This window comes from Piliocolobus tephrosceles, chromosome 14 (assembly GCF_002776525.5).
Source record: "Piliocolobus tephrosceles isolate RC106 chromosome 14, ASM277652v3, whole genome shotgun sequence".
In the NCBI taxonomy this organism is placed as follows: domain Eukaryota; kingdom Metazoa; phylum Chordata; class Mammalia; order Primates; family Cercopithecidae; genus Piliocolobus; species Piliocolobus tephrosceles.
This window is the reverse complement of record NC_045447.1, coordinates 29,341,998-29,368,434: the sequence shown is the minus strand read 5'-3', so window position 1 is coordinate 29,368,434 and position 26,437 is coordinate 29,341,998. Positions and strand designations below refer to the sequence as shown.

General features: G+C 40.2%; 1 protein-coding gene across 1 annotated transcript in view; it reads left to right on the top strand.

Moving 5' to 3' along the window:
• The first annotated feature begins 6,771 nt into the window (after positions 1 to 6,771).
• Positions 6,772 to 26,437, top strand: part of PALM2AKAP2 (PALM2 and AKAP2 fusion) — a 315,772-nt gene continuing 296,106 nt past the window's right edge. Inside the window, exon 1 of the mRNA XM_023202130.2 lies at positions 6,772 to 6,848. Coding sequence (XP_023057898.1) covers positions 6,844 to 6,848 — 5 coding nt within the window. The 5' untranslated portion in view covers positions 6,772 to 6,843. The remainder of the gene's footprint in view (positions 6,849 to 26,437) is intronic.

Below are 26,437 nucleotides of genomic sequence, written 5' to 3'. Positions count from 1 at the left end.
TGATTAAACTAAAGAGCTTCTGCACAGCAAAAGAAACTACCATCAGAGTGAACAGACAACCTACAGAATGGGAGAAAATTTTTGCAATCTACTCATCTGACAAAGGGCTAATATCCAGAATCTACAAAGAACTCAAACAAATATACAAGAAAAAAACAAACAACCCCATCAAAAAGTGGGGAAAGGATATGAACAGACATTTCTCAAAAGAAGACATTCATACAGCCAACAGACACATGAAAAAATGCTCATCATCACTCGCATCAGAGAAATGCAAATCAAAACCACAATGAGATACCATCTCACACCAGTTAGAATAGCAATCATTAAAAAATCAGGAAACAACAGGTGTTGGAGAGGATGTGGAGAAATAGGAACACTTTTACACTGTTGGTGGGATTGTAAACTAGTTCAACCATTATGGAGAACAGTATGGCAATTCCTCAAGGATCTAGAACTAGATGTACCATATGACCCAGCCATCCCACTACTGGGTATATACCCAAAGGATTATAAATTATTCTACTACAAAGACACATGCACACGTATGTTTATTGTGGCACTATTCACAATAGCAAGGACTTGGAATCAACCCAAATGTCCATCTGTGACAGACTGGATTAAGAAAATGTGGTACATATACACCATGGAATACTATGCAGCCATAAAAAAGGATGAGTTTGCGTCCTTTGTAGGGGCATGGATGCAGCTGGAAACCATCATTCTTAGCAAACTATCACAAGAAGAGAAAACCAAACACCGCATGTTCTCACTCATAGGTGGGAACTGAACAATGAGTTCACTTGGACTCGGGAAGGGGAACATCACACACTGGGGCCTATCATGGGGAGGGGGGAGAGGGGAGGGATTGCAATGGGGAGTTATACATGATATAAATGATGAATTGATGGGTGCTGACGAGTTGATGGGTGCAGCACACCAACATGGCACAAGTATACATATGTAACAAACCTGCACGTTATGCATATGTACCCTAGAACTTAAAGTATAATAAAAAAAAAAAAAAAGAAAAAGACACATGCACACACATGTTTACAGCAGCACAATTCACAATTGCAAAGATATAGAACTAACCTAGGTGCCCATCAACCAAAGAAAATATGGTGTATATATACACCATGAAATACTACTCAACCACAAAAAGGGACAAAATAATGTCTTTTGTAGCAACTTGGATGGAGCTGGAGGCCATTATTCTAAGTGAAGTAACTCAGGACTGGAAAACCAAATATTGTATGTTCTCGCTTAGAAGTGGAAGCTCAGCTATCAGGATGCAAAGGCATAAGAATGATATAATGTACTTTGGGAACTTGAGGGGGAAGGTTGGGAGGGAGGTGAGGGATAAAAGACTACATATTGGGTATAGTGTACACTGGGTGATAGGTGCACTAAAATCTCTGAAATCACCACTAAATAATTTATCCATGTAACCAAAAACCACCTGTACCCCCAAAACTATTGAAACATTTTTAAGAAAGTGTTTCTATTGTAAAGCTCATGCATTTTACCTATGTGAAATCCCATTAGTTTTTGCTGTACAAGGTAACTCGTTCTTTGATAGATCAAGAGGTTGAACACTTCAGTTCTGTTGATGAATTTGACTCTTACTACTATGACTTGAACAAGTTTTTAACTACTCTAAACTTAAGTTTTTTCATCTATAAAATGATGATAATAAATAACTGTCCTGTAGGATCATTGCAGGATGAATATAAAACAACATATAGGCAAGGAAGTTGCAAATTTCAGACAAGTAGAACTTAGCCCAAGGTCCGTGGACAAGGGATGGGCTTCAGAGCATCAGCCAACACCCTGATATTCCCAGCAAAATGTAGGTTTGTGCCACCTGTGTGTTTTTCATCAGAAGTTTTTGACCTCAAGAGAGTAAGAATAAGTGCTTCTAGCATGGACTTTGTGATATCATTGTTGTGCTTATTTCCCAATTCTAAACTACATTTCAGATAGGAAGAGCTGTTAATTTACTGACTTCCAGGTAGGAGAGGCATTAATACGTACTTGGTGTGCAAAGGGTCCTCAGTGAACTCAGCTTAATGAATTAACTATGATTTCATTAACCAGTTAATGAATTAACTATTAGAGAATGTGTACCAATGTATCTGCATAGTCATGTACTCTGCTACTTTGTAGCTGATATGGTCTGGATGTGTGTCCCCTCCAAATCTCATGTTAATATGTGATCCCTAGTGTTGGAGGTGGGGCCTAGTGGGAGATATTGGATCATGGAGGTGGATCCCTCATGAACGGCTTAGAGACATTTCCTTGGTGATGAGTGAGTTCTTGCTCTGTTAGTTCATGTAATATCTGGTTGTTTAAAAGAGTCTGGGACTGCTACTCTCTCTTGTTCCCTCTCTCTTGCTCCCACTCTCACCATGTGATATACCGGCTCCCCGTTTTCTTTCTACCACAAGTGTCAGCTTCTTGAGACGTCACTAGGAGCAGATGCCAGCATCATGCTTCCTGTACAGTCTATAGAACTGTGACCCAAAATAAGCCTCTTTTCTTGATAAATTACCCAATCTCAGATATTCCTTTATAGCAATGCAAATAGACTAACACAGTTAGTGATAACATATAGTTCACAAATGGACTAATGGATATAGATAGCTATGCTATATTTACCAACATAATCTATATTATTTTAAGTAAATAAATAGATCACCTGGGCTAACATTCTTACTTCATTAATGCAAATAAACAAATTGGTCTTCTCAGTGTCTTTTACCTGTACTGGTTTCCTTTCTTCAAAGGAATATCATGAAGATATATAAAGATATAGCTACTAAAATGCTTGAAATTTCAGGGAAAATTGCAGTGTAATGAGGATGATGATGAGGATTAGCTAATTAGAGTTATTGTTTATTAAGTATCTACTAAGTACCAGACTCTGTTCTACGCATTTAATACACTTTGTGTTTAATTTTCAAAACAACCTTTAAAGATAGGTATTATTGCCCTCATTTTATACATAAAGAAACCTGAGACTTAGGTTAAGTAATAGGTCCAAGTTCACAAAACTAGTAAATATAAAGCTGGAATTTTAATCAAAGTCTGTTTGACTCTACAGTCTGTTATTTTTTTTCCAACAGTTAATATAGCAGAAAATATATTTGTGACTCTTAATAAGGAATAACCCAGCCCTATGAAATGAATTTTTCTTATTTTCCTATTGCATTTGAGGATTGTAATAGTCAGTCTATTAACTTTAAAAAACTTAGGATGTACCTAAAACTCAATTTAACCTTTATATTAAAGTTAAGAAATGCCCTTGAAAGGTTTCAGGCAAGGGGATGATATGATCAGATTAGTGTTTTTGGAAGTTTGCTCTGGCTGTAGGGTTGAGTGGGTTGGCACGGGATGTGACTGGGGGCAAGGAGGCCAAGATGGAGGCTGTTTTAACAATAGCAATGGGGTTGGAGGAAGTGAATGGGCATGATGACTATTTAGAGGATAGCCTGGATAAATCTTGTTCATAGACTGGATATGGGAGGTCAGGATGGTTAGAAATTAAGACAGACACCCAGATTTTTGAGTGAGGCCTTATATCCTTTCTGATATTAGGATAGGGGGCAGACTATTAGGGAGAGATTTACAGGTGAAAATGACAAGTGCTTCTGGGACATACTGGGTTTGAGGTATTTGTGAAGATGTTACAATGACCTTTGGGTATTGGTTTTGAAATTTAAGAGCATGATCTGGGCTACAAACTTAGTTTTGGAAGTCAGCATCATATTGGTGGTTAAGCCATAGAAGTAGATGAAATTGCTCAGGAAGGGTATTTGTAGTGAGAAGTGAAGAGAGTTTAGGTAAGAATCTTACAGAACACCAAGATTTAAGAGACAAGTAGATGGCATAGCTAGAGGTGTGGTACTGTATTGTCACAGAAGACTCTTTCAAGATGGAAGGGATGATCCTAAATACTTACCCAAAGAGAACACATTTATTCACATAAAGACCTGTACATGAATGTTTATAGCCGTTTTATTTCATAATTGCCATAAACAGAAAACAACAAATATCCCTCAAGTGGTGAATGGATAGACAAATTGTGGTGCATCTGTACAACTGAAAGCTGTACTTATCAATGAAAAGGACCTACCCACCTATACACACAACATGGATGGATCTCAAAAGCATTTGCAATGTGAAAGAAATTGAACATGAAAGGCTATATACTGTCTGATACCATTTATATGATATTCTAGAAAAAGCAAAATCATGAGAACAGAGACGAGATCAGTGGTTGCCAGAGGCTGGAGGTAGGAGGAGTGGATCGACTATGAAGGGACTTAAAAGAACTGTTTGGGGGTGATGGTCATGTAATATATCGACTATGGTGGCAGTTACATGATTGCATAATGTATCTAAACTCATAGGCCTGTACACCTACAAAGGGTGAATTCCACTGCATATAAATTATACCTGAATAAACCTGACTTCAAGTAAAAAAACAAAAACAAAAGGGAGCTGTTAAAATGTTCAACACAGCTTAAAAATGACATAAGAAGAGGACTGAGATGTGTCCATTTGGCACTGGGGACTTTACAGGGAGCAGTGGCAATGGCATGGAGGAGGCAGAAGCCAGAATGCTAAGCATTGTGGAGAATGGCAAAGATCACTGGTTGTCTGTCCCCCATACCCATTTTCCCCTTCTTACATGGGAATGGAGGCCTCAACTTTTGGATAGGCTTATGACTATGCAGAGTAAAGACTGCTTTGTCTAGTCTCCCTGGAAACTGAATGTAGCCATATGACTGAATTCTGGCCAAAGAGATGTAAGTGTCCTGAGGCAGCTTCTGGGAGCCTTTCTTAAGAGGCAGTTGGCGTGCTTCCTTTACTTATTTTTCTTTCCTCTTTCCACATTTATGTTGGCTGGAATGCAGACATAAGGGCTAGAGCCAGAGCAGCCAACTTGGACTGTGAAACAATTTTAGGAAAGGAGACCACATATGTTAGAGCAACGTTTTGTAGGAGCCTGCATCTCTTTGCTCTTTCAGGAGTCAAGCTCATAAACTGGCCCAGGACAGCTTATTTCTGATCTTTTAAAAGACAGAAAAGCACATCTTTTTCCTGTTTAAGCCTCTTAATTATTCACACATGAACTTAATCCTATATGCAACCGGAAAGGGACATGGATTGGGGGGAGGGTTTTATGATCTCCAAATTCACATCCAATTTCTCTGTGAAGGGATACCTGGAGTTGATCCAGAATCTCCTTCCACAAAACAGCTTTTTGAATCTTCACTGGGTTTGACTTTGCAGCTCACTCTCCAGAGGAAAAGGAGGAGCAGTGAATCCACTGAGAACATTTTGCACGTTCTCTTTCCAGCCTGTGGAGCTGTCTCGCATCTAGAGTCACCATACAGGCTGTTGACTGGCCAGAAAGTCCTAGCCCCCTGGCTTGCGTATCTGAGTCCTCTCCCCTTTCAATCCCAGTCCCTCAGGAAAGCTTTCCCTGAACATCTATCTACCTACGCACATCCACTCCTCTTTTATTCTCCATAAAAGCATTTTTTAAAAGCACATCTTTAGTAAGACATAATTCATAGACCACAAAATTCACCCAGAGTGTATAATTCAATAGCTTTCAGTATGTTCAGTTGCACAATCATCACCAGAAATTAATTCTAGAACATTCATCACAGCATCTTATTACTTAATTTTTATAGCAATATTTTCAGCCTGTGACGATATGTTTATTTTTGTCTTTATCTGTGCTTTGCCTTTCTACTTTAACCCGTGAGCTCCTGCAGGGCAGGGACTGTGATGGCTATGCGTATGCTTGGTGCTGCGTTTTCAGCACCTGGCAAACACCAACTCACAAAGGGACCCAGCTGCAAGATACAAGAAAAGCCTGAAGCTGTCCCATCGACTCTTCATTGTAGCAGGTGTAGGACACCTGGATGAGAACTAGGTTCTTGCTCTGGAAACCGTTAGGAGTAGAGGATTCTCAGAGGGGGTGGAGGCAGGGAATACGTACTCCAGGTGGCTTATTACTGCGGGGCCGGGGCCGTGGTAATTTGGGAAAACATAGTCAATATAGCTATTGTTTTCAAATAACAGACTAGGGAAACTGACCCTGGACAATATCTCCCTGGCAGGCGGGAACACGCAGAATTTGGAGTGAAACGGAAAGGGGCATGGGGTCACCACGGTGGTGAAACGCCGCATTAAGGCGCTGCAAGACAGCTGGAGTTTTGCTTGGGAAACTCACAGGGATCTCGCCGGGCCGGCACAATGGCGTTTCCGAACCCATGCCCAGCCCACTGGGGGCAGTCCTTGCTGCTTGCAGAGGCCAGACGCTTCTTGCAACTTCTAAGCGGCGAGAGCTGCCACCTTGCCAATGACTCACTCGTTTCCCTATGCCCTTTGGGCTGTGCCACCCGCCGCAGCCTCTCTGCTCCCCCACCCACCCTTCTCCCCAGGCTCCGCGCCGCGCCGCCAGTCCCAGGGGAGCCGCCAGCGCACCTGGCGCCGAGGGCGCGCAGCACTGCTCACTGGTAGCCACCTCACCCGACGCGCAGCTGCCAGCGCGTTCCCTCCCTGAAACCCTGAAGTGGGGTGGCTTGTCTAGCGCCCAGTGAACAACATTATCCAATTGCTTCCCGTTTTATTCGCAGGCTGGGAGCTGAGAGAGCCTGAGCATTCACTTTCAACCCTCCAGGGGAGGAGGGGGTGCGGGCGGGGAGGGGAGACGACTCTCAGCTCCACCTCGCGCTCAGCGCGGCCAGAGCACTCGGCTCCGGGAGAGGCGAGCAGCGCCGGTGAGCCCCGCAGCAGCGCGCCCGGCCGCCGAGCCCCGCGATGGAGTGAGTATCCCCGCGCCGCGCCGGCCGCTGCCCTCCTCTCGGCATGTTGCCATGGTGACCGCGGCAGCAGGCAGATCCCGCTCGGGTCCACGTCCAGGATGGGTGTTTAATTTCAGCCCCATGTGTACGCCTGGTGTTTCTATAGCAGCCGCCGCGGCGGCAGGAGGCAAGGGGTAGGAACCCCGGGTGGCGTGGTTTTTGCGGCTGCCCCTTGGCCAGCTGGGCCTGGGGGGCGAGTGAGGGGAGTAGATGATGTTGCTAAGGACGGAGGCACGTTCTAGGCTTTCCCATCCCTGCCCCAAGCTTCCGCTTATCGGGGAGTTGGCCGCAATAGCCACGACTTCCGATTCCTAACCATGTCAGCATTACTGGACTGCAGTTAAAAAAAGAGGGAGGGGGTCACTGCGGATCGGAAGCAAATGCGGTTCGGTGTGAAGCGTGCAATGGAAGGATGATGAGTTAGTGGGTAATATGAGCCAGGGCTGCAATGTCCTAGCTACTAGAAACCATCAGAAGACCCAAAAGAATTGATTTGTTCCTGGGGTATTGGAGAAATAAGACAAACATATTGGCGGCAGCCCAGAGGGGAATTACAACGTTTGGCACCGTGAACACGGCATGGATGGGTGGGGAAGAGAGGGCATGAAGACAAGAGGCGTTAACCAGAAGAGGCATAATAAAGGGCTCCGGTTGTGGGTCTGGTTTCGGATGCCTCTTTTCTCTGTGTTTGCATCCCTGCACTGCTTTTTGGACACACTCTCGAGCTGCTGCCGCAGCAGGGCCACTCTGACAGGCGACAGCCAGCCGCTCCAAGGAAGGGTCATTTTTGGAGCCAGCTATTAGATCCCGCTCACTTGGTCAGCTTCTCCTCTTCCGTTCTCTTCCCACACTACTCCTTGACATTGAGGCCGTCTGAAATCATATTTCAAGTTAGAGATAAAGTCATGTTTTCAGACATCAGGACCTTCATGCCAAACCCAAGAAACCCTAGATGCAGCCTTTATCCCTCTGCATATCTGATTGTGTAGATGCAATTTAATCCTCAGGAAGGCTGCTAAAGCAGAAGTGAGAGATGGTGTGGCATTGTAGGAGTCAGGAGTCATGGATTTCAGGCCCCACCTAGCCTGATACTGGTGTTATTGATTTCCTACTCCAGTAATTGAATGTCTCTGAGCCTCAGTTTCCCTATCTCTGCAATGGAAACAAAGATGTTCCTTACTCACTTTGAAGCATTATTGAGAGGATCATGTAATATTTGTATCTCTTCCAAAGGGCTTTGTAAATTGTAAGATATGTACAAATTTAAGGAACTAGTGTCACGATTAAGAGCTGGGCTCTGGAGTCAGATTGGCTGGTCTGAGCCTTCCGACACTTTGCTGAATGACATTAATCTCCCTGGGCCTCATTTTTCCCATCTGGAAAATGGGAATAATAATAGTAACTATTTCATGTACTTTTTGTGAACATTAAAGAAGTTAATGCATGTAAGTTGATACATATAAGGTTCTTAGAGCCTGGCATAAAGTAAGCTCAATAAATGTCATCTATTATCTATGAATATTATCTATTATTATTAGATTGATGCAACAGTAATTGCAATTTTTGCCATTACTTTCAATGGCAAAACCCAAAAATTACTGTTGCACCAGCCTAATACTACAGTCTACAGCATTTCATGGGATTTTGGATTGGCACCAAGCTATTTTTTGTTTTAGACAGGGTCTCACTCTGTCACCCAGCCTGGAGTGCAATGGTGCTGTCATGGTTCACGGCAGTGTTGACTTCCTGGGCTCAAACAATCCTCCCACCTCAGCCTCTTGATGGGACTACAGGCATGTACAACCATGCTCAGCTAATTGTTAATTTTTCATAGAGACAGGATTGCCCTATGTTGCTCAGGCTAGTCTTGAACTCTTGGGCTCAAGCAATACCCCTGCCCCTGCCTTGCTGGGATTATAGGTGTGAGCCACCATGCTCAGTCTTTTTTTTTTTTTTAATTTGTAAAGAAATACATGGTGTGGTGGTTCATGGCTGCAAGCTCAGTGCTTTCAGGACAGAGGTGGTAGGAACTCTTGATGAGCCCAGGAGTTCGAGGATGCACTGAGCTATAATTGCATCACTGCACTGGGTGACAGAGTAAAACTTCATCTCAAAAAAAGAAAGAAAGAGAAGGAAGGAAGGAAGGAAGGAAGGAGGGAAAGGAGGGAAGGAAGGGAGGAAGGGAGGGAAGGAAGGGAGGAAGGGAGGAAGGAAGCAAGGAAGGGAAAGACAATGCCTGAAGGGCAATTGAAAATAACATAATTCCGAAGATACCACTGTAGATGTGAGAACCAGCAAGAAGCCACAGCAGGCTTGGGTATACAGAGCAGATTCGGCTTGATGCACACGTCATTCTTGTTCTTCACTGTCATTTTCTTAGACATGGAGACTGTCCTTTACAAGAGACTGAACATAGATCTAGTCATCTCACGGGGTAGGGCTAAATGAGAGCCTGGTTGTTTGCCAGGGCAGCAACTTTCATTTTTATGTTCTCACATGAATAATCTAATGTTTGATGTATTTCTCCCAGACTTAGCACTTGGGTGCTCAATACCTGGAACAGCACACAGGATTGATAAGTTTACAAAGGTCCTCAGCTCTTTCCCACATTCCCTCTGAGTCCTCTGGCTAAGGTTTCCTTCCAGGTGTGCTAAGTTCACACCTGGAACTCCTTGTGAACAAAGACCTTCCTCATCACATTCTTCTGGCTTCACAGGATCCAAATTGCTGCCGCAATTAGCCTCCTCCCTAATCAACTTGGCCTCGGCTTTCCCATTCCCAAATGACATTCCAAAGTTCTCACTTCTTGGTTAACCTTTCCAATTTCCAACTCTGTTTTCTGCCCTACTTCCTTGGCTTCCTTAATGTATTAGGCCGTTCCTGCATTGTTATAAAGAAATACTTGAGACTGGGTAGTTTATAAAGAAAAGAGTTTTAATTGGCTGATGATTCTGCAGGCTGTATAGAAAGTGTGGTACAGGAGTCAGCTCAGCTTCCAGTGAGTCCTCAGGAAGCTTTCAGTCATGGAGAAAGGTGAAGCAGAAGCCTGGCAAGTTGTATGGTGGGAGCAGGAGCAAGAGCGGGGTGGGGGTTGGGGGGCAGTGTCACAGACTTTAAACAACCAGATCTCAGGAGAACTTATTCACTATTGCGAGTGAGCACCAAGACCCCATCCCCAGGATTCTCCCCCAGGACTGAAACACCTCCCACCAGGCCCCATGTACAACACTGGGGATTAAATCTCAATGTGATACTTGGAGGGGGACATCCAATCTACATCACTTGATATAATGAGCTTTTTCATCTCTCTTTTTTTCCCTTTTAGAATATCTCCTTTTCCTGTCCCTCCTTGGGTCTCACAACATTTCCCTTGTGCCAAATACTGCCCCTTCCCTTCAATCTAAACACTACTCAAATTTCATCCCAGGTACGAAAGCCTACTTTGAATATGACTGAAATAGGGACTCCATTCCCCTTACTTTCTGTAACCAACTTATAGTTATAAACATTTATTAAAAGAGGGAATAAAATTCACTTCTTTTATATTTTATTTTAACCAACAAATATTTATTGAGATATTTGTTGGCCCACTGGTCAAAAAAACAGTCATGATTCTCATTGTCTGATGAGAGATAGATGTTAAATCAGTAAACACGTGTGTGTATACTGATTAAATTTCTTCTCAGAAAGGGGTTTTTCTTTTCTATCACATTGTCAGGCTGCAAATTTTCTGAACTTTTGTGCTTTTCTTGCCTTATAAAACTGAATGCCTTTAGCAGCACCCAAGTTACCTCTTGAATGCGTTGCTGCTTAGAAATTTCTTCCACCACATGGCCTAAATCATCTCTCTCAAGTTCAAAGTTCCATAAATCTGTAGGGCAAGGGAAAATTTCTGCCAGTTTCTTTGCTAAAACATAAAAAGAGTCATCTTTGCTCCAGTTCCCAACAAGTTTTTCGTTTCCATCTGAGACCTCCTCAGCCTGGATTTCATTGTCCATATCGTTATCAGCATTTTGGTCAAGGACATTCAGCAAGTCTCTAGGGAGTTCCAAACTGTCCCACATTTTCCTATCTTCTTCTGAGCGCTCCGAACTGTTTCAACCTCTGCCTATTACCCAATTTCAAAGTTGCTTCCACATTTTCAACTATTTTTTAAAGCAGCACCCCACTCTAGTGGCACCAATGTACTATATTATAAGTCAATTTTCATGCTGCTGATTAAGACATACCTGAGACTGGGCAGTTTACAAAGGAAAGAGGTTTAATGGCAAACTCACAGTTCCAAGTGACTGGAGAAGCCTCACAATCATGGCAGAAGGCATGGAGCAAGTCACATCTTATGTGAATGTCAGCAGGCAGAAAGAGAGTTTGTGCAGAAAAACTTCCATTTTAAAAACCACCAGGTCTCATGAGACCCATTCACTATCATGAGACCGGCACATGAAAGGCCTGCCCCCATGATTCAATCATCTCCCACTAGGTGCCTTCCACAACGCATGGGAATTGTGGGAGCTATAAGACAAGATTTGGGTGGGGACACATTTAGCAAGAAAAATGGTTCAACCTCACAAAGTATCCATAATCACACACAGACTAAACCGTAAGCTCCTTGAAGACAGGGTAAGGGATATTTTCATCACCATTTATCCCAAGTACCTATCACAGTGCTTCGTACATGGAAAGTATTCAATAAATATTTACTAATTAAATGAGTTACTGGATGAATGAATGAAGGCATATGTTAAGAACCTGAATTTATCTGTAACTTTATGTCCCTAATGCACTTATCCTTTCAAACCATTTCACCAAGGTTCCTAATTTAAAATGAAACTTAGTGAAAATCAGGATACATAGTCATTTTTTCACAAGCATTATTGGTTTTAGTAAAATGAGAGCTTCTTAGTTTAAATAAGAAAAAAAAAAAAACAGCCATAAAAGAAAATGAAATAATGTTCTTTGCAGCAGTGTGGATAGAGCTGGATGCCATTATCCTAAGTGAGCTAATTCAGAAACAGAAAGCCAAATATTGCATGTTCTCATTTATAAGTGAGAGCTAAATGGTGTGTACACATGGACCTAAAGATGAAAATAATAGACACTGGGGACCTCAAAACAGTGAGGGTGGGAAGGGACAAGGGTTGAAAAATTACCTATTGGGGACAGTGTTCACTGTTTGGGTAATGGGTACATTAGAAGTCCAGTCCCCACCAGTATGCAATATACCCATGTAACAAACTTGCACATGTACTCCCCTGAATCTAAAATAAAATAAAATTTACAAAGGGTCTATCTTGGAAAAGAAGAAAGGTCTAATTTCCACCTTAAGAGACTAGAAGAGCAAACTAAATCCAAAGCAAGCAGAAAAAGAAATGAAAGAAAGAAAAATCTAGGTAATAAACAAGAAAAGAGGGTATTAACTGATTGAAGTTAAAATTTTTCTTAGTGACATGCTCTGTACTGGATGGGTAGAGCAGAGAAGACCTACTGGAAAACCAGAAGGTGGGGTTGGTGTCATGTTCCATACCATGTCAGTGTTCTTGTGTGGTACACAAAACATCAGGCAAGGGCAGGTACATGCTGCCCTCCTGGGTGGGTTGGGTATGAGATCCATGTGTTTGCAGGAATGCACTTTAACACCTGCAGTTGTTAATTTGATGCCACACCTATAGATTTTGCCCCACACTTCTCTGGAATGGTCTTCAAAACAGTATGGGATCAAAAAGGCACAAATAACATAATGCAAGAATCTAAGTTGTTGCCATCCCTGTAAGCCCTGGGGCGCTGACAATGGGGGTGACAGCCTCGGATCAGAAGTGGCATTCCCCATCACCAGTCAGATGCCTGTTCTCACATGGAGTTAGGCTTATAACATCCAGGGTTGATCATAAAACATCTAAGTTTGATTTTGCAAATGAACAAATCTGGCTTCATGGAAGAATAAGTGCGGTAGGGGCACTGAGTTAAGATAACTTCAGGTTCTTAACATATGCCTTCATTCATTCATCCAGTAACTCATTTAGTTAGCAAATATTTATTGAATACTTTCTATGTACAAAGCACTGTGATAGGTACTTGGGATAAATGGTGATGAAAATACCCCTTACCCTCTGTTCAAGGAGCTTACAGTTTAGTCTATGTGTGATTATGGATACTTTGTGAGGTTGAACTATGTTTCTTGCTAAATCCATCTTCTAATGACACAAAATGTGGCATTTTGTGGGTTCAGCTTATGAAGGGCATCAAATAAATGTGTTTAGAAATGTGTAAGACTTTTTGAAGACAATTTCTATGATGAAAGTAATGTATGCTTTTTAAAAATTCAAATATTATAGAAGTTTATGAAGTAAATATCTCCATTTTCCATTCTCTCCCTCATATCTCAATTCCTAGGGGTGATTACCATGAACACTTGGGAAGCCTCTTTCCAGATATTTTCCATGCAAACATCATAGAGTTGGAATCACTTATATATATAGGTTTAAATATGTATTTTACATAAATGAGATCGTACCACATATGTTGTTCTGCAGCTTGCTTTTTCCACTTCATATTCTGTGTACTTTTACATATCAATATATGTTAGCATGTATAGCTCAGTGGTAGAGCACATCCTTTGAATATCAATATATACACATCTACTTCATTCAATTTATAAAACTGCTTGGTATTTACTTTTGGAATATCATTAACCAGTTCTTTATGATGAAGAGTTAGACTTGTTTCCACTTTTTGCTAATATTTTCAATACTACAATGAACATCCTTGTCCACACTGAAAACGAGTCTGCATACAATTTTCTTAGAAATGAAATTACTTGGTGAGTGAATATACACATTGTAAATTTTGCTAGATATTGCCCAGGTGCCCCCAAAAGTGTTGTATCTCTTTACATTGCCATCCATCATGTTTGAGAGCCCCTGTTTCCCCAAATCCTTGACAACCCTAGCCACATTATGTATTCATATTTGAATATTTATGTTTGACTAGTCTAACTTGAAGTACATCATCACTGTCATTGGCTGTGGTCTTTGCTCTTGCTCTCTCTACTTGTCACTTTCTCAGAGAGCCCTAGTAAGCCACAAGGTGCAAATGTTCAGAAGATAGTGAAAATCACTTACAATGACAAAGCTTAAAATATCTCATTGACTTTTAAAAGTGATCAAGTGATTGTTTTACAGTTTGTCAAATGTAGACTTTATTGATAGATTTCTTACTCTTAAAGTTGAGGAAATGAGCGCACATCACTTAGCCCGCTTTTACCATTTGTTGCAGTTATAGTGTGATATAGTTTGGCTCTGTGTCCCCACCCAAATCTCATCTTGAACTGTAGTCCCCATGTGTTCAGGAAGGGACCTGGTGGGAGGTGACTGGATTATGGGGATGGTTCCCCCATGCTGTTCTCATGATAGTGAGTGAGTTCTCACAAGATCTGATAGTTTAAAAGTGGCAGTTTCCCCTGCTCTTTCTCTCTCTCCTGCTGCCATGTAAGACATGCCTGCTTCCCCTTCCACCATGATTGTAAGTTTCCTAAGGCCTCTCCAGCCATGCAGAACTGTGAGTCAATAAAACCTCTTTGTTTACAAATTACCTCTCAGGTAGTATCTTTATAGTAGTATGAAAATGGACTAATACATAGTGTTAGTTTTATGTTTTCAAAGTTTTTAGCATTTGCAAATTTGAACATAATTCCCTTAGTTCATTCAAACAACAGATAAATCTTTTTGAGTGCCTTCTTCATTCCAGGTACTGCTCCAAGCACTGAGAATACAGCAGTAAATTGTCAAAGAGCAGATGAGCTTATATTGTGTTAGAGGAGATAGACAATACATATATTACATATATACTTTGTCAGGCAGCAATACATGTTAAAAAAATAAAGCACATTAGGAGACTGGAGAGCGATGGGAGGGTTATTTTTGATAGTGTCATCAGGGAACAGGTTTCTGAAGTCACGAATTTGGACAGAGACTTGAACAAGGTGAGGGGGTGAGACATGCAGAAGAAGGAACAGCACTTGCAAAGGTCCTGAGGCAGGGCCATGCTTTGTGGGCTGAGTGTTAGTCTTGGATCTAAATGCAGTCAGAACACCACCAACCCTTTCATCAATGACCTCTTCTTTTTTGAGCATCTTACAGGTTGATTTAGTGTTTAGTTAAAAGGGTTTGTTTTCAAACAGGGCCAAAGTGTTTTAAATTCTAAATGCCTGTTGGTTGTTTCTATGAACAAATGAATGTGTATAAAATTATAGAATCATGTTTTTTTGCCCCTCATAATTCTCTAAGATGTCATTCCATTGTGTTCTGGCATTGACCCTTGCTCTGGAAAAGTCTGAGCTAGACTGACTATTTCTTCTTTGTAGATGGCTTGCCCGCTCCCATCCCTCCCACTCCTGCAATTTTTTTTGTTTTTTGTTTTTGACTTTGATGCTGATCAAGTTATTTTTAAACACTGAAAGTTTGGTAACTTCTCTTTGATATTTCTCACTGTAAGTCATTGTGGTTTTTTTTTTTTTTTTTTTTTTTTTCTGGGAAATGGTAGTTCCTTTGATCTGAAGAGTCATATTTTCCCTTTTTTTTTGTAAAGATATTTTCATTGTGGCTTTCAAATGCAGAATGTATTTGTTCTGTTATCTACTACAGGGACATTTATTACCTATTGCCCTCCATAACTATTAATTCTGAACATTTTTCATTTTTTCCTCATGTTCCTATGAGTTTCCTTACATTTAAAAGTCTGTCGTATAGATAGTTGACTCTCTTGTTAAGCAACAGTTTCTAAGTAGGCTTCACTTCTGAAATGGTTTTATGGTTATCTTCAATTTATTTTCTGGCTTGGCTAGCTCACTTTGCACTTATTTTTTAAAAAGAGTTCATATATTCAATTTTTTGAATGTATGGAGAATAATTTATCAGAAAATTATCTGTATTTCTTGGGCTATTTTTCTGAACTGTATTTATCTGCCATTTGCTGATAAGTCTTTCCTTTATATAAAAATAATAACTGTGCATATAGAATCTATGCATGTTAATGGCTTTGCATTTATTATCTATTTCCAAATAGAGGTAATTCTATCTAAACGTACTATTTGCTCAAGAATAGGTAGAGGGGATGGAGACAGTGATTTGGGGGAGACATTAGCTTTAGACTGGATATTTTTTCTCATAAAAAATTCTTAACAACTCTGCAATGTCTTCTGTTCAAAAAAGTTGTGTAGCAAGTGAGCAGATCATTCAGACAGATCACATATCCCAACTTACTAAGTGTGTGTGAGTTGCGGGAGGGTAGACAGATATTTGGTGCTTTACCACTACTTGTTGACTTGGTTTAGCATTTCTGAAGAGTGGCAGGACAAGTCAACTACAAAGGGAATTGCTCTTTTCCTTCTATTTTCCTACATCTCTTGCCTCGAGATTATTTCTCCATGTTAAGGTTTTCAGTTTTGCAGATAATAAACATGAAGGAGTCACACAGTACTCCCATTGACTCCCATCGGTGTCACTTTCTCCATCAGTTCACTCTGGTAGGGAACCAGCCCCTTCTCACCACCCAGTGTTGGGCCTTTCTGTACTCTCTCCTTACGTAGAGAGAAATTTGACAGCCAGTTAAGATCTGTGAAGAACTATATCACCTTTTAGGGTTGTCCACTCATTTAATAAAACTTATACTCTGTTTGACAGATAATTCTTATCGCCTGTGATCTGAGAATTGTAGCTTTTTGCTAGTTTCATAGATCAATTTTTTCATTTCTTTATTTATTTTTTTAGAGTTGAAGTCTTGCTCTGTCACCTAGGCTGGAGTATAGTGGTACAATTGTAGCTCATTGCAGCCTTGAATTCCTGGGCTCAAGAGATCTTGCTGCAGGGCCCCAAATAGCTGGGACTGTAGGCACACACCATCATGCCTGGCTAATTTTTAAATTATTTTCATTTTTAGTAGAGACAGGCTCTCACTATGTTGTCCAAATTGGTCTCAAATTCCTGGGTCTTAAGCAATCCTCCCTCTTCAGCATTCCAAACTGCTGGGATTATAGATGTGAGCCACCATACCTAGCCTCACAGTAGATAAAATTTTCTTTCCAATTTTTCCTTCTTTTAATTCATTTCAGCAGCTTTGAGGGAGATACAGAGAAGACTTTACCATATCTTTAAGTTAATTAATCAATGAATCTTGTGTTTCTATGAAAATAATATTGTAACTACCAAATGTCATTGTTATTAGAAATCTGTTGTTATTATATATCTTTGTTCTCTCTTAATTCTTAGGAATGTGTATGGCAAAAAAAAAAAAAAAAAAAAAGAAAAGTTCATGAATGAGATTTTAAATACTTTGCAGTATTTTGGAAAGGGTGTACCTGGCGATGTTCTCCATCTCATCTTTCAAATCCATTTTCTACCCTTCCCCGCCTGTGTACTTCATGAGGCTGTGCTTTGTGCCCTATGAGGCTGACCTCTATGGACTCCCTCAGCTTGCCTCTCTTACTCTTTGACTTCCTGTTGAGTTGGATCAATGGAAGGCACCAGCAGGAGAACCATGGATGGGAGAAGAGTGAGGTCAGTGAACGGTTTAATCTATGGTTTCTCTTCCTACAGGGCAGTGGGTTGGCCAGGGCATCTTTCCTCTTCTGAAGGCTGCAGCAGCCCCTCCTACAGCTACAGCTATAGCTCTCTCCCACTGCTGGTAGCCACTTCCTTCCTTTGCTCCTCTGGGACTTGATGTGGCGATGGCTCCCTCATCACTTTGTTAGCCCCTGGGTGCTTCACCATTGCTGTGGGTTACTGTCAGCTCTGCCTTTGCCTTTGTAAAGCAGTCTCTTTATTAAGCTTATTTCAGTTATCCAGTTGGAGTATGCCATCTGCTTCCAGCTGGGATCTTAGCTCACACAGCATATGAAGGATAGAAGCACTGAAAGTCTTACGAGAACACGTCTTATTACTGGGATGGAATCTGGTGATTTCTGTTTGTTCATACATTCTGATCATTGGACCTCAAGGCTCCAATATAGGGAACATATATTGAGTGTTGTTATGTGCATACTCAAACATTTAAGAAGGAGACAATCCTATTCCACAGATATCAGAGTGCTCATTTACTTCCCATCGAAAAATGTCATTTTCTTATGCATGACTTTTGATAAAAATTCCCCAAATTTGATGCCTCAGAGGGAAGACCAATCTCAGTTATGAGTAGGCTTAATCAAAATTTTATTTCATTTAAAGAAATGAAATCTTATTTCTCTTCATTATAGGAAGGAACTTTCCTGGTCAAAATTCTGTTTTTGTAAATAGGTCTTTATAGTATTTGATGTACTATTTAAAAATGTGATAATTTAACCTATTAATAGTATATAAATAGATGGTACCTAAATTGCTGCCAAGTCAATTAAGTCTATACCATCATGTGTAATCTTCTTCACAGATAGTACAAAAGCATAAATTGTAGTCTAATGAAAATGCGTGTTTTACAAGTTCTGAATAAATGGGCTATAAATTAGATATATTATAATCCATTGACTTTTATATAGTATTTTGTTATACTCTGGATATTTGTCCCCCACCCAAGATCTCATGTTGAAATGTGATTCCCAGTGTTGGTGGTGAGGCCTAGTGAGAAGTGTTTGAGTCATGAGGGTGGATCCCTCATGAATGGCTTGCTGCCTTCCCTAAAGTAATAAATTAGTTCATGCCAGAGCTGACTGTTTAATGGAGCCTGGCACCTCCTCCCCTTTCTCTTGCCATGTGACATTCCTGCTCCCCTTCACCTTCTGCCATGAGTGGAAGCTTCCTGAGGCCTCACCAGAAGCAGATGCTGGTGTTATGCTTCTTGTACAGTCTGTAGAACTGTGAGTCAAATAAACCTGTTTTCCTTATAAATTACCTAGTCTCTAGTATTTCTTTATAGCAATGCAAAAACAGACTAATACATATTTCATACTTGAAAAGTAAGTTGTTGTTTAGACTGCTTGCCCTACTTTTAATACCTCAATTTCTATCAATTATGTTTATTTATCAATTCATTCAACTTGTAATTATTAAGTACCTAGTATGTGCCAGACACTTTTATGGGTATCTGTGATACAAATAGAAGTAAGACATTGTCTTTGCTTTCATAGGGGTCACAATCTAATGAGAAACAAACATAGTTGGTCAGGTAATTATAATAAAACATGGTAAGTGTTATGCAAAGGAAAGGTTTGATGGAATACTGTCTGTCAGAGGCACATAGTATTGGGGCAGGAGCCTAAATGAAGTTTAGGAGTCCAGGGATTCTAAGATGAGGTCAAAATCCAAGCCTGTTTCATAGTCCTTGAAATTAATTTAGCATTAAAAATCTTTAATGTTTGGACTAGTCATCTTACAACTGGTTAAGTCATTTTCTCAAAAAATCAGCAACCGAAATCCTATATTAAAGCTAGTTTGAATAATTGACTTAACCTTCAAATCTTTTTGTTTGCACTTACAAGTCTATGACTAATGCTGCCTCCATGATCATGGGTGAGGCAGCATTGTGGAGAATGCCTGCCCCCTTGAGGAATCAGAAACTCAACTTTCAGATGATGGTGCAAAGTGGGATCACAACACAAAACAAAAAAACAAAGAACAAAAAGGAAACAACCCAAAAACCAAAACAGAACAAACAAAATGATATGAAGATTTCGTGGGCCGTACTACACCCTTTGTAGGTACTTGGTTTTAGTTACGTTTGCTGAGATCACATCAAAAGCCTCTGAACCTCTGAAAGGCATTATAAGTTGTCCATCTGCACCTATGAGCCATCCAGAGAAGCATTAAATAAGTTGATCCAGAAACTCTTTTGAAGTCCTCCATCCTTTCTTTACTTTTCTTATCTTTTTTGCTTCTGAGCAGGAGGTGCAGCATTTAAAATCAAGAAGATCAATAATGTCTCATTTCCTAAGACAGCATCTTTATCACTGTAATGTGCATGCAACCTTTCGGGATCACGTTGAAAAGCAGATCCTGATTCTGTAGATAGGGGGTGTAGTTGGGGGGGTTCCTGTGTTCCCAACAAGCTTCCCAGGAGGTGATGTTGATGCTGCTGGTCTGCAAACCACACTTTGAGTAGCAACATTCTCAGTGCAAAGATAGAGCCCAGGGCTTTATATAACACAAGAAGTGGATGTGGAGGTTCCTCATTTTTTTGCACTTCCCATCGCAAGACAATCTCATAGTAGGTGAGTCTGATGATGAATTGGAGTTCAACAATCTGTGTGTGGAACAGGAAAATACACAGAACAAAACCTGGCTCTTCATTTTCATTGGCACTACTTAGCAGTTAAATGTGGATAGGCAAAGTCTATTTTTTGGGAAATCAGAATGGGCTAGGGGTTAGCCAAAAAGTGTATATGAGATATATAAATGCAATCTTACCTTTTAAAATATGAATTTGAAAATTTTTGTGATCATAAATAATTTAAATTCTAAAAATATTTTTCTTTGGTCAGTTCTTTAATATTTTTAAAATAGTGAATCTAATTGTTTATGGCCTCATGTGGCTGTAAGCCATAATATCTTGGTATAAATCTTCCAGTTATGATTATATGAATATGATATGAATATGATGTGTTAGACCCAAGAAGCTCATGGTATTCCATTTTCTGAAGAAGATCAATAAACTCTGGGATCCTTACTATTAAAAGCAAGGGAAGAGTAACTTATTTTGTAAAAGATAATTCAAACATGTTAGTAGGTTGTGTTTTCATTTATGTGAGATGAGAATTATCCCCAAAACTCTTTCATTGTAATAGGAGCTAAGTGTTATAAAGACAATGCATATTTGATAATTAGACTGCACAGAACAAGGTTCAGCTATGGATTCTTGATTGCTTGGTAAAATGATGGCTCTTCAAACCTAATTACATTTTGGTGAGATAAAGCACGGTTCCGAAGGACGCAATATGTTCACTCCCAGCCTTCATCAGCTGTACAATTTGCTTTCCTGTTAGTTTTACTCCAGATCTTGAAATTAAAAGCATTTTATTATATCAGGATGGTATGTCTATGACTTCAGTGTGAGTAGAGGAGGAGTGTTCTACCATGGAATAACACAAATTAGAGGTGCGTGTATGTATGTGTATGGGGTGTGTGTGTGTGTATTAAACTTTATACTTTTTAAAGCCTCCTTCTAAAATGCCGTCTTTCAGATATGCCTGTGTCTCATTTTGGTAGTTTTTCTTTTCTTTCATAATTTAACCATCTCTTGGGAATTAGAAAAGGATTCCTAAGATCAAAATCCCCAATTTTCTGGAAAAGCTTTGGCATTTATCACTCTCTCCCCACATTTGCCTGCTTCCTAAGATTGGTCAAGGGCAACCATAGGCCCTCTGGGTGACAAGGAACAGAGATTTATACAGTCCACCTTACAACATATGGATAAAGGGTCTCTTTCTTTCTGTATATGTATTTTGTGTGTGTGGTAAAATATACATAGCATAAAATTTACCATTGTAACCATTTATAAGTGTATAATTCAGTGGCATTAATTACATTCATCATATTTTGCAATCATCACCATTTCCAGAACTTTTTCATCATCCCAGACTGAAACTCTCTACCCATAAAACATCAACTCCCTATTCTCCCCACCCCCTATCCCCCATTCTACTTTTGGTTTCTGTGAAACTGCCTACTCTAGGTGCCCCATGTACATAGAATCAAACACCATTTGTTCTTTTGTGTCTGGATAATTTCACTTTGTGTAATGCTTTGAAGGTTCATCCATGTTGTAGCCTGTATCAAAATTTCATTACTTTTTAAGGCTGAATATTATCCAATTATATGGCTATACCACATTTTATTATTCATTCATCTATTGATCGACATTTGGGTGGTTTCCACCTTTTGGGTATCATGAATAGTGCTGCCATGAACACTGGGGTACAAATATGTGTTTGAGCTTTATATTCTTTTGGGCATAAGTGTTAATAGATACTTATTGAAAGCCTATTATAAGCCGGTACAGTATTTTCTAGAAGTTGAGGCTATTGACAAAATGAACAGCATCCCAGCCCTTGTATAAACACAAGAATGATAAATATGCTATTCTAGACACTAATAAAATCCTACCAGAAAAAGAACATTTAAAAATGCATTAGAGTATCTGAAGTTGGAGCAAAAAGTGGGTATGGGCAACCTCTCATAACATAAGAGGAAGGTGAGCTCCAGGCAAAAGGACGGCCAGTGCGAAGCGTAAGCTAGAAAGGGCACGATGGTGGTGGAAGGGGCTCAAGGGTGGCGACTGGGGTTGATGCTGGGGGAGAAGAGGTCAGCATCTAGGTCAGCCAGACCTTCTAGGCCACTTAGGTCCAGGTGTCACAAGGATCAAATTTGAAGGCCCTTGCAGAGAAAGAATAAAAACGTATCTTCCTTTTGCAAACTTTACAAAAACATGCCCATCCCATGAAAACACATTACTAGGTCCCTTCCAGAGTTTTCAGGGGCTGTCCAAATGAGGGCCATGGTTCTTAACCTTCAGTGGGTCTGCAGTGATCTGTCTCTGAGTCCTGTAGTAAGAATCTGGCTTTTGTTTAGATGATGAAAGGAAATGATTGGGGGATTTTGAGCAGAGAAGTTACACGATCTGATATGTGGATTAGAAATGGTTAGGGTTGCTGTGTGAAGGACAGGCTATAGAGGACAAAGAGGAATCAGGGAATGAGAGAAGGCTGGAGACCTGTTGCAGGTGAGAACTGATGGATGTGGTTGAGGGCTGTGCCAGTCCAGATGGTGAGAAGTGGTCAGATTTGACAACAGTCTCTGAGGAGAGAATTCAAAATTGGTACTGCTAATGATGGCCTGATAGACAAACACACTGTGATATTGATGAGAAAGATCCTTCCTTTTCTTTCATCTTAGCCTCCTCAAGCCCCTGGTCTCACCATTATATAGAAGCAATATTGTCAGTCATTTGAGTTTAGGAGCTAAGAAGTCCCTCCCAACTCTATTGAAGCTGTATGATGTTCACCTTGGCTACAGTCAACACCTATTTCTCAACTGAAGTTACACTGTCTTGTGGCTAAAAGCTTTGACATTGAAAAATGTCTTCTCCGTAAAAGAGATGTCAGTGTATCACATTAAAGGCCAGAGATGCCCCAGGGTCAGAATCTTTGTGGTCCTAGCCACATTTTGTAAGAAAAAAATTCTCAACCACTAGGAGATTGTTTCAGATTCAGGAGCAAAACAACCATTTGTCATTTGCAATTTATGATTGTTTGCTTCTTCAGGCACCAGCCTGATGGCCTTTCATCTGGACCGTGAAATATCATGACTGATTGGTTTTTTGAGGAGGGAGAATGCTTGTACTTTCCAAACCAGCACATCTGGGGGCTAAGAAAGAAGCTTTGCTTGGGAGGAATCGGCCTGTTGTTTAGTGTGGTGGCTTTATGTTTTCTGAGAACAAAAGCATTATGGTGTGTGTGTGTGTGTGTGTATGTGTGTATGTGTGTGTGTGTGTGTGTGTATAAAATCAATGGAGGGTCTTGGGAGCAGGGGAGACAGAGGGAGACAAATACAGAGGAAGAGAGGATGACAGAGAGAGAGAGAGAGAGACAGAGAGACAGAGAGACAGAGACAGAGAGAGAGACAGAGAGACAGAGAGACAGAGACAGAGAGAACATACCCATAGTATGTTAACCCCTTTCTAGGAAACAGAAACAAAAAGACAAGTTGGTTGCCCTGGGGGAGGGAGTTGGTATAGTTAAATGATAGGGTTTGGGGGTTTGAATCCTCAGAGAAGCTCAGGTAGAGGCAGTGATAGTTGGGTGTTTGCTGATGAGCAGAAGGCTAGGTAACTGAGTGCTAGAACCTAAGCTCTCCCCGCTCATAGCAGTTTTTCTTTGGGTCTCAGGAAGTCAGGCAAGAAGTGAGGATGACTGGGAGCCAGGGAGTGGCATGTCATCCCTGGGGAGATGAGAAAGGGTCAGACTTGGCATAAGTTTTAGAGATTGAGCTCACAGATTTGTGTGTGTGTGTGTGTGTGTGGCAGGTTGTATGTATACTGTGGCAAAAAGAGAGGACTCACAGATGAGGCCAAGGTATTTTGGCTTAAGCAGTAGGTAAATGATGTGCAATTTGCTGAAATAGGGAACCCTTGTTTGGGAGTGGGAAAGTAAGATTTGGTTTGGGAGCGTGTTAAGTTTGAGATGCTTTTTAGACAATCACATGGAAATGCTGAGAGGGTAGTTGGCTGTATGAGTCTTGTGTTCAGGGAGGTTTAGGAGTTCAACTGGGGAGTCATTAGTCCATGGATGGTGTTTAAGGCCATGGGATGAATGAGATCACGTTGGTATTGAGTGTAGATAGTATAGACAGAGACAAGATTCAAGTTGATATTCTGTAATCAGGTTTTCTAGTATTCTGTAATCAGGTTTTCATTACCTGTATCAATATAGCCAATTTTATAAGTATCTCTTCTGACTTCTCCAAAAATCTTATAAAGATGCATATGGCATATGTATAAATAATATGTGCATATCTCAAGGGAATTTAGGAATAATGGGTTTAGTATATGAATGTCCATACGTAATAAAAAACTCTTAGCAAACTAGAAATAGAAGAAGTTATTTTATTAGTTCACTTTCATACTGCTGATAAAGACATACCTGAGACTGGGTAATTTATAAAGTGAAAGACGCTTAATGGACTCACAATTCCACATGGCTAGGGAGGCCTCACAGTCATGGTGGAAGGCAAAAGGCACATCTTACATGGCAGCAAGCAAGATGGACAATGAGAACCAAGTGAAAGGAGTTTCCCCTTATAAAACCATCAGATCGCATGAGACTTTAACATGGTTGCTAGATACATGATAAATATTAAAAAAAAATTTCATTTCTGCAGTCCCATAAGTAGAAAATCTAATTTTTAAGAAAAAATACAATTTCAACAATAACAAAACCTGAAAAGTATTTGTAAATAAATATAGCACACACATGCAGGAACTTTATGTGAAAAAATAAAGTTTAGTACATTTACAGATTGTTTAAGTCCATGTATCTCTACAGAAAGTTGTCCTTTGAGAGTAAGTAAAGCAAAGATCTTCCATGCAACCATGAAATATGAATGAAAAAGATATTAATGCTCAATCTCTCTTCATTATGTCAACCTCCAAATACATATTTCATATCCTAAACATGGTAAAAATACTATGTAATGGGATTTTTTTTGTGTGAGAAGGAGGGATTGCTTCAGAGAATAGATTAAACTAAAGTAAGCAGAATTTTTAACAGATTTTTTTGAGAGACGATTTAAATACCACACAATTAATCCATTTATAAAGTGTACAATTCAATGGCTTTTAGTAGTGTATCCACAAAGTTGCCCAGAAAGTCCATCCACAAAGCCATGTTGCCCAGGCATCCTTCATCAAAATCAATTTTAGAACACTTTTTAAAGCCCAAGAATCCCCCCTACTCCCTTACACATCACCTCCCAATACCCTATCTTTCCAGCCTTAGGCAGTGACTAATCTACTTTCTATCTATGTAGATTTTAAAATTCTGGACATTTCATGTAAATGGAATAATACAATACGTGGTCCTTTGTGACTGGCTTCTTTCACTTAGCATAATGTTTTCAAGGTCCTTCTACACCGTATGTTATCAGTACACCAGGTCTTTTACTGCTGAGTAATATTTCAATGTATAGTAGAATTTTTATAAACATTTAACACTTTGCAAAGATGTGAGTCAGCTCTAAGTAAAATGATGTATCCATAATTATAAATTAGACAGATTGTATTCTAACTAAAATTCATATTGCTCCACTAAAAAACTTTTTATAGAAAATTCAGATAAAATGCTTACACAAAGCATACAACTGTGCATTAATACAATACAATAAGTGTACTTAGAAAAAAACTTTTTAATTTAATTTATTTTTTTGAGACAGAGTCTTGCTCTGTTGCCCAGGCTAGAGTGCAGTGGAGGGATCGTGGCTTACTGCATTCTTTACCTCTCAGGCTCAAGTGATCCTCCTGCCTCAGTCTCCCAAGTAGCTGGTACTACAGGCACACACTACTGCACCCAGCTAATTTTTTGTAGAGATGGGGTCTCACCATGTTGCCTAGGCTGGTCTCAAACTCCTGGGCTCAAGCAGTCCTCCCACGTTGGCCTCCCAAAGTGCTGGAATTATAGGCATAAGCTACTGCGCCTTACCCAAAAACAACTCTTTTAGAAAAATGTGTGGCTTCTTGAGATACAAACCCCAGCAAAGTATCTTTTATTATTATTATTATTATTATTATTATTATTATTATTATACTTTAAGTTCTAGGATGAACTTTAAGTTCAACATGCAGGTTTGATGTACCATGTATACATGTGCCATGTGCCATATATACATGTGCCATGTTGGTTTGCTGCACCTATCAACTCATCATTTACATTAGGTTTTTCTCCTAATGCTATCCCTCCCCTAGTGCCCCAACAGACCCTGGTGTGTGATGTTCCCCACCCAGTGTCCAAGTGATCTCATTGTTCAGTTCCCACCTATGAGTGAGAACATGCAGTGTTTGGTTTTCTGTCCTTGTGATAGTTT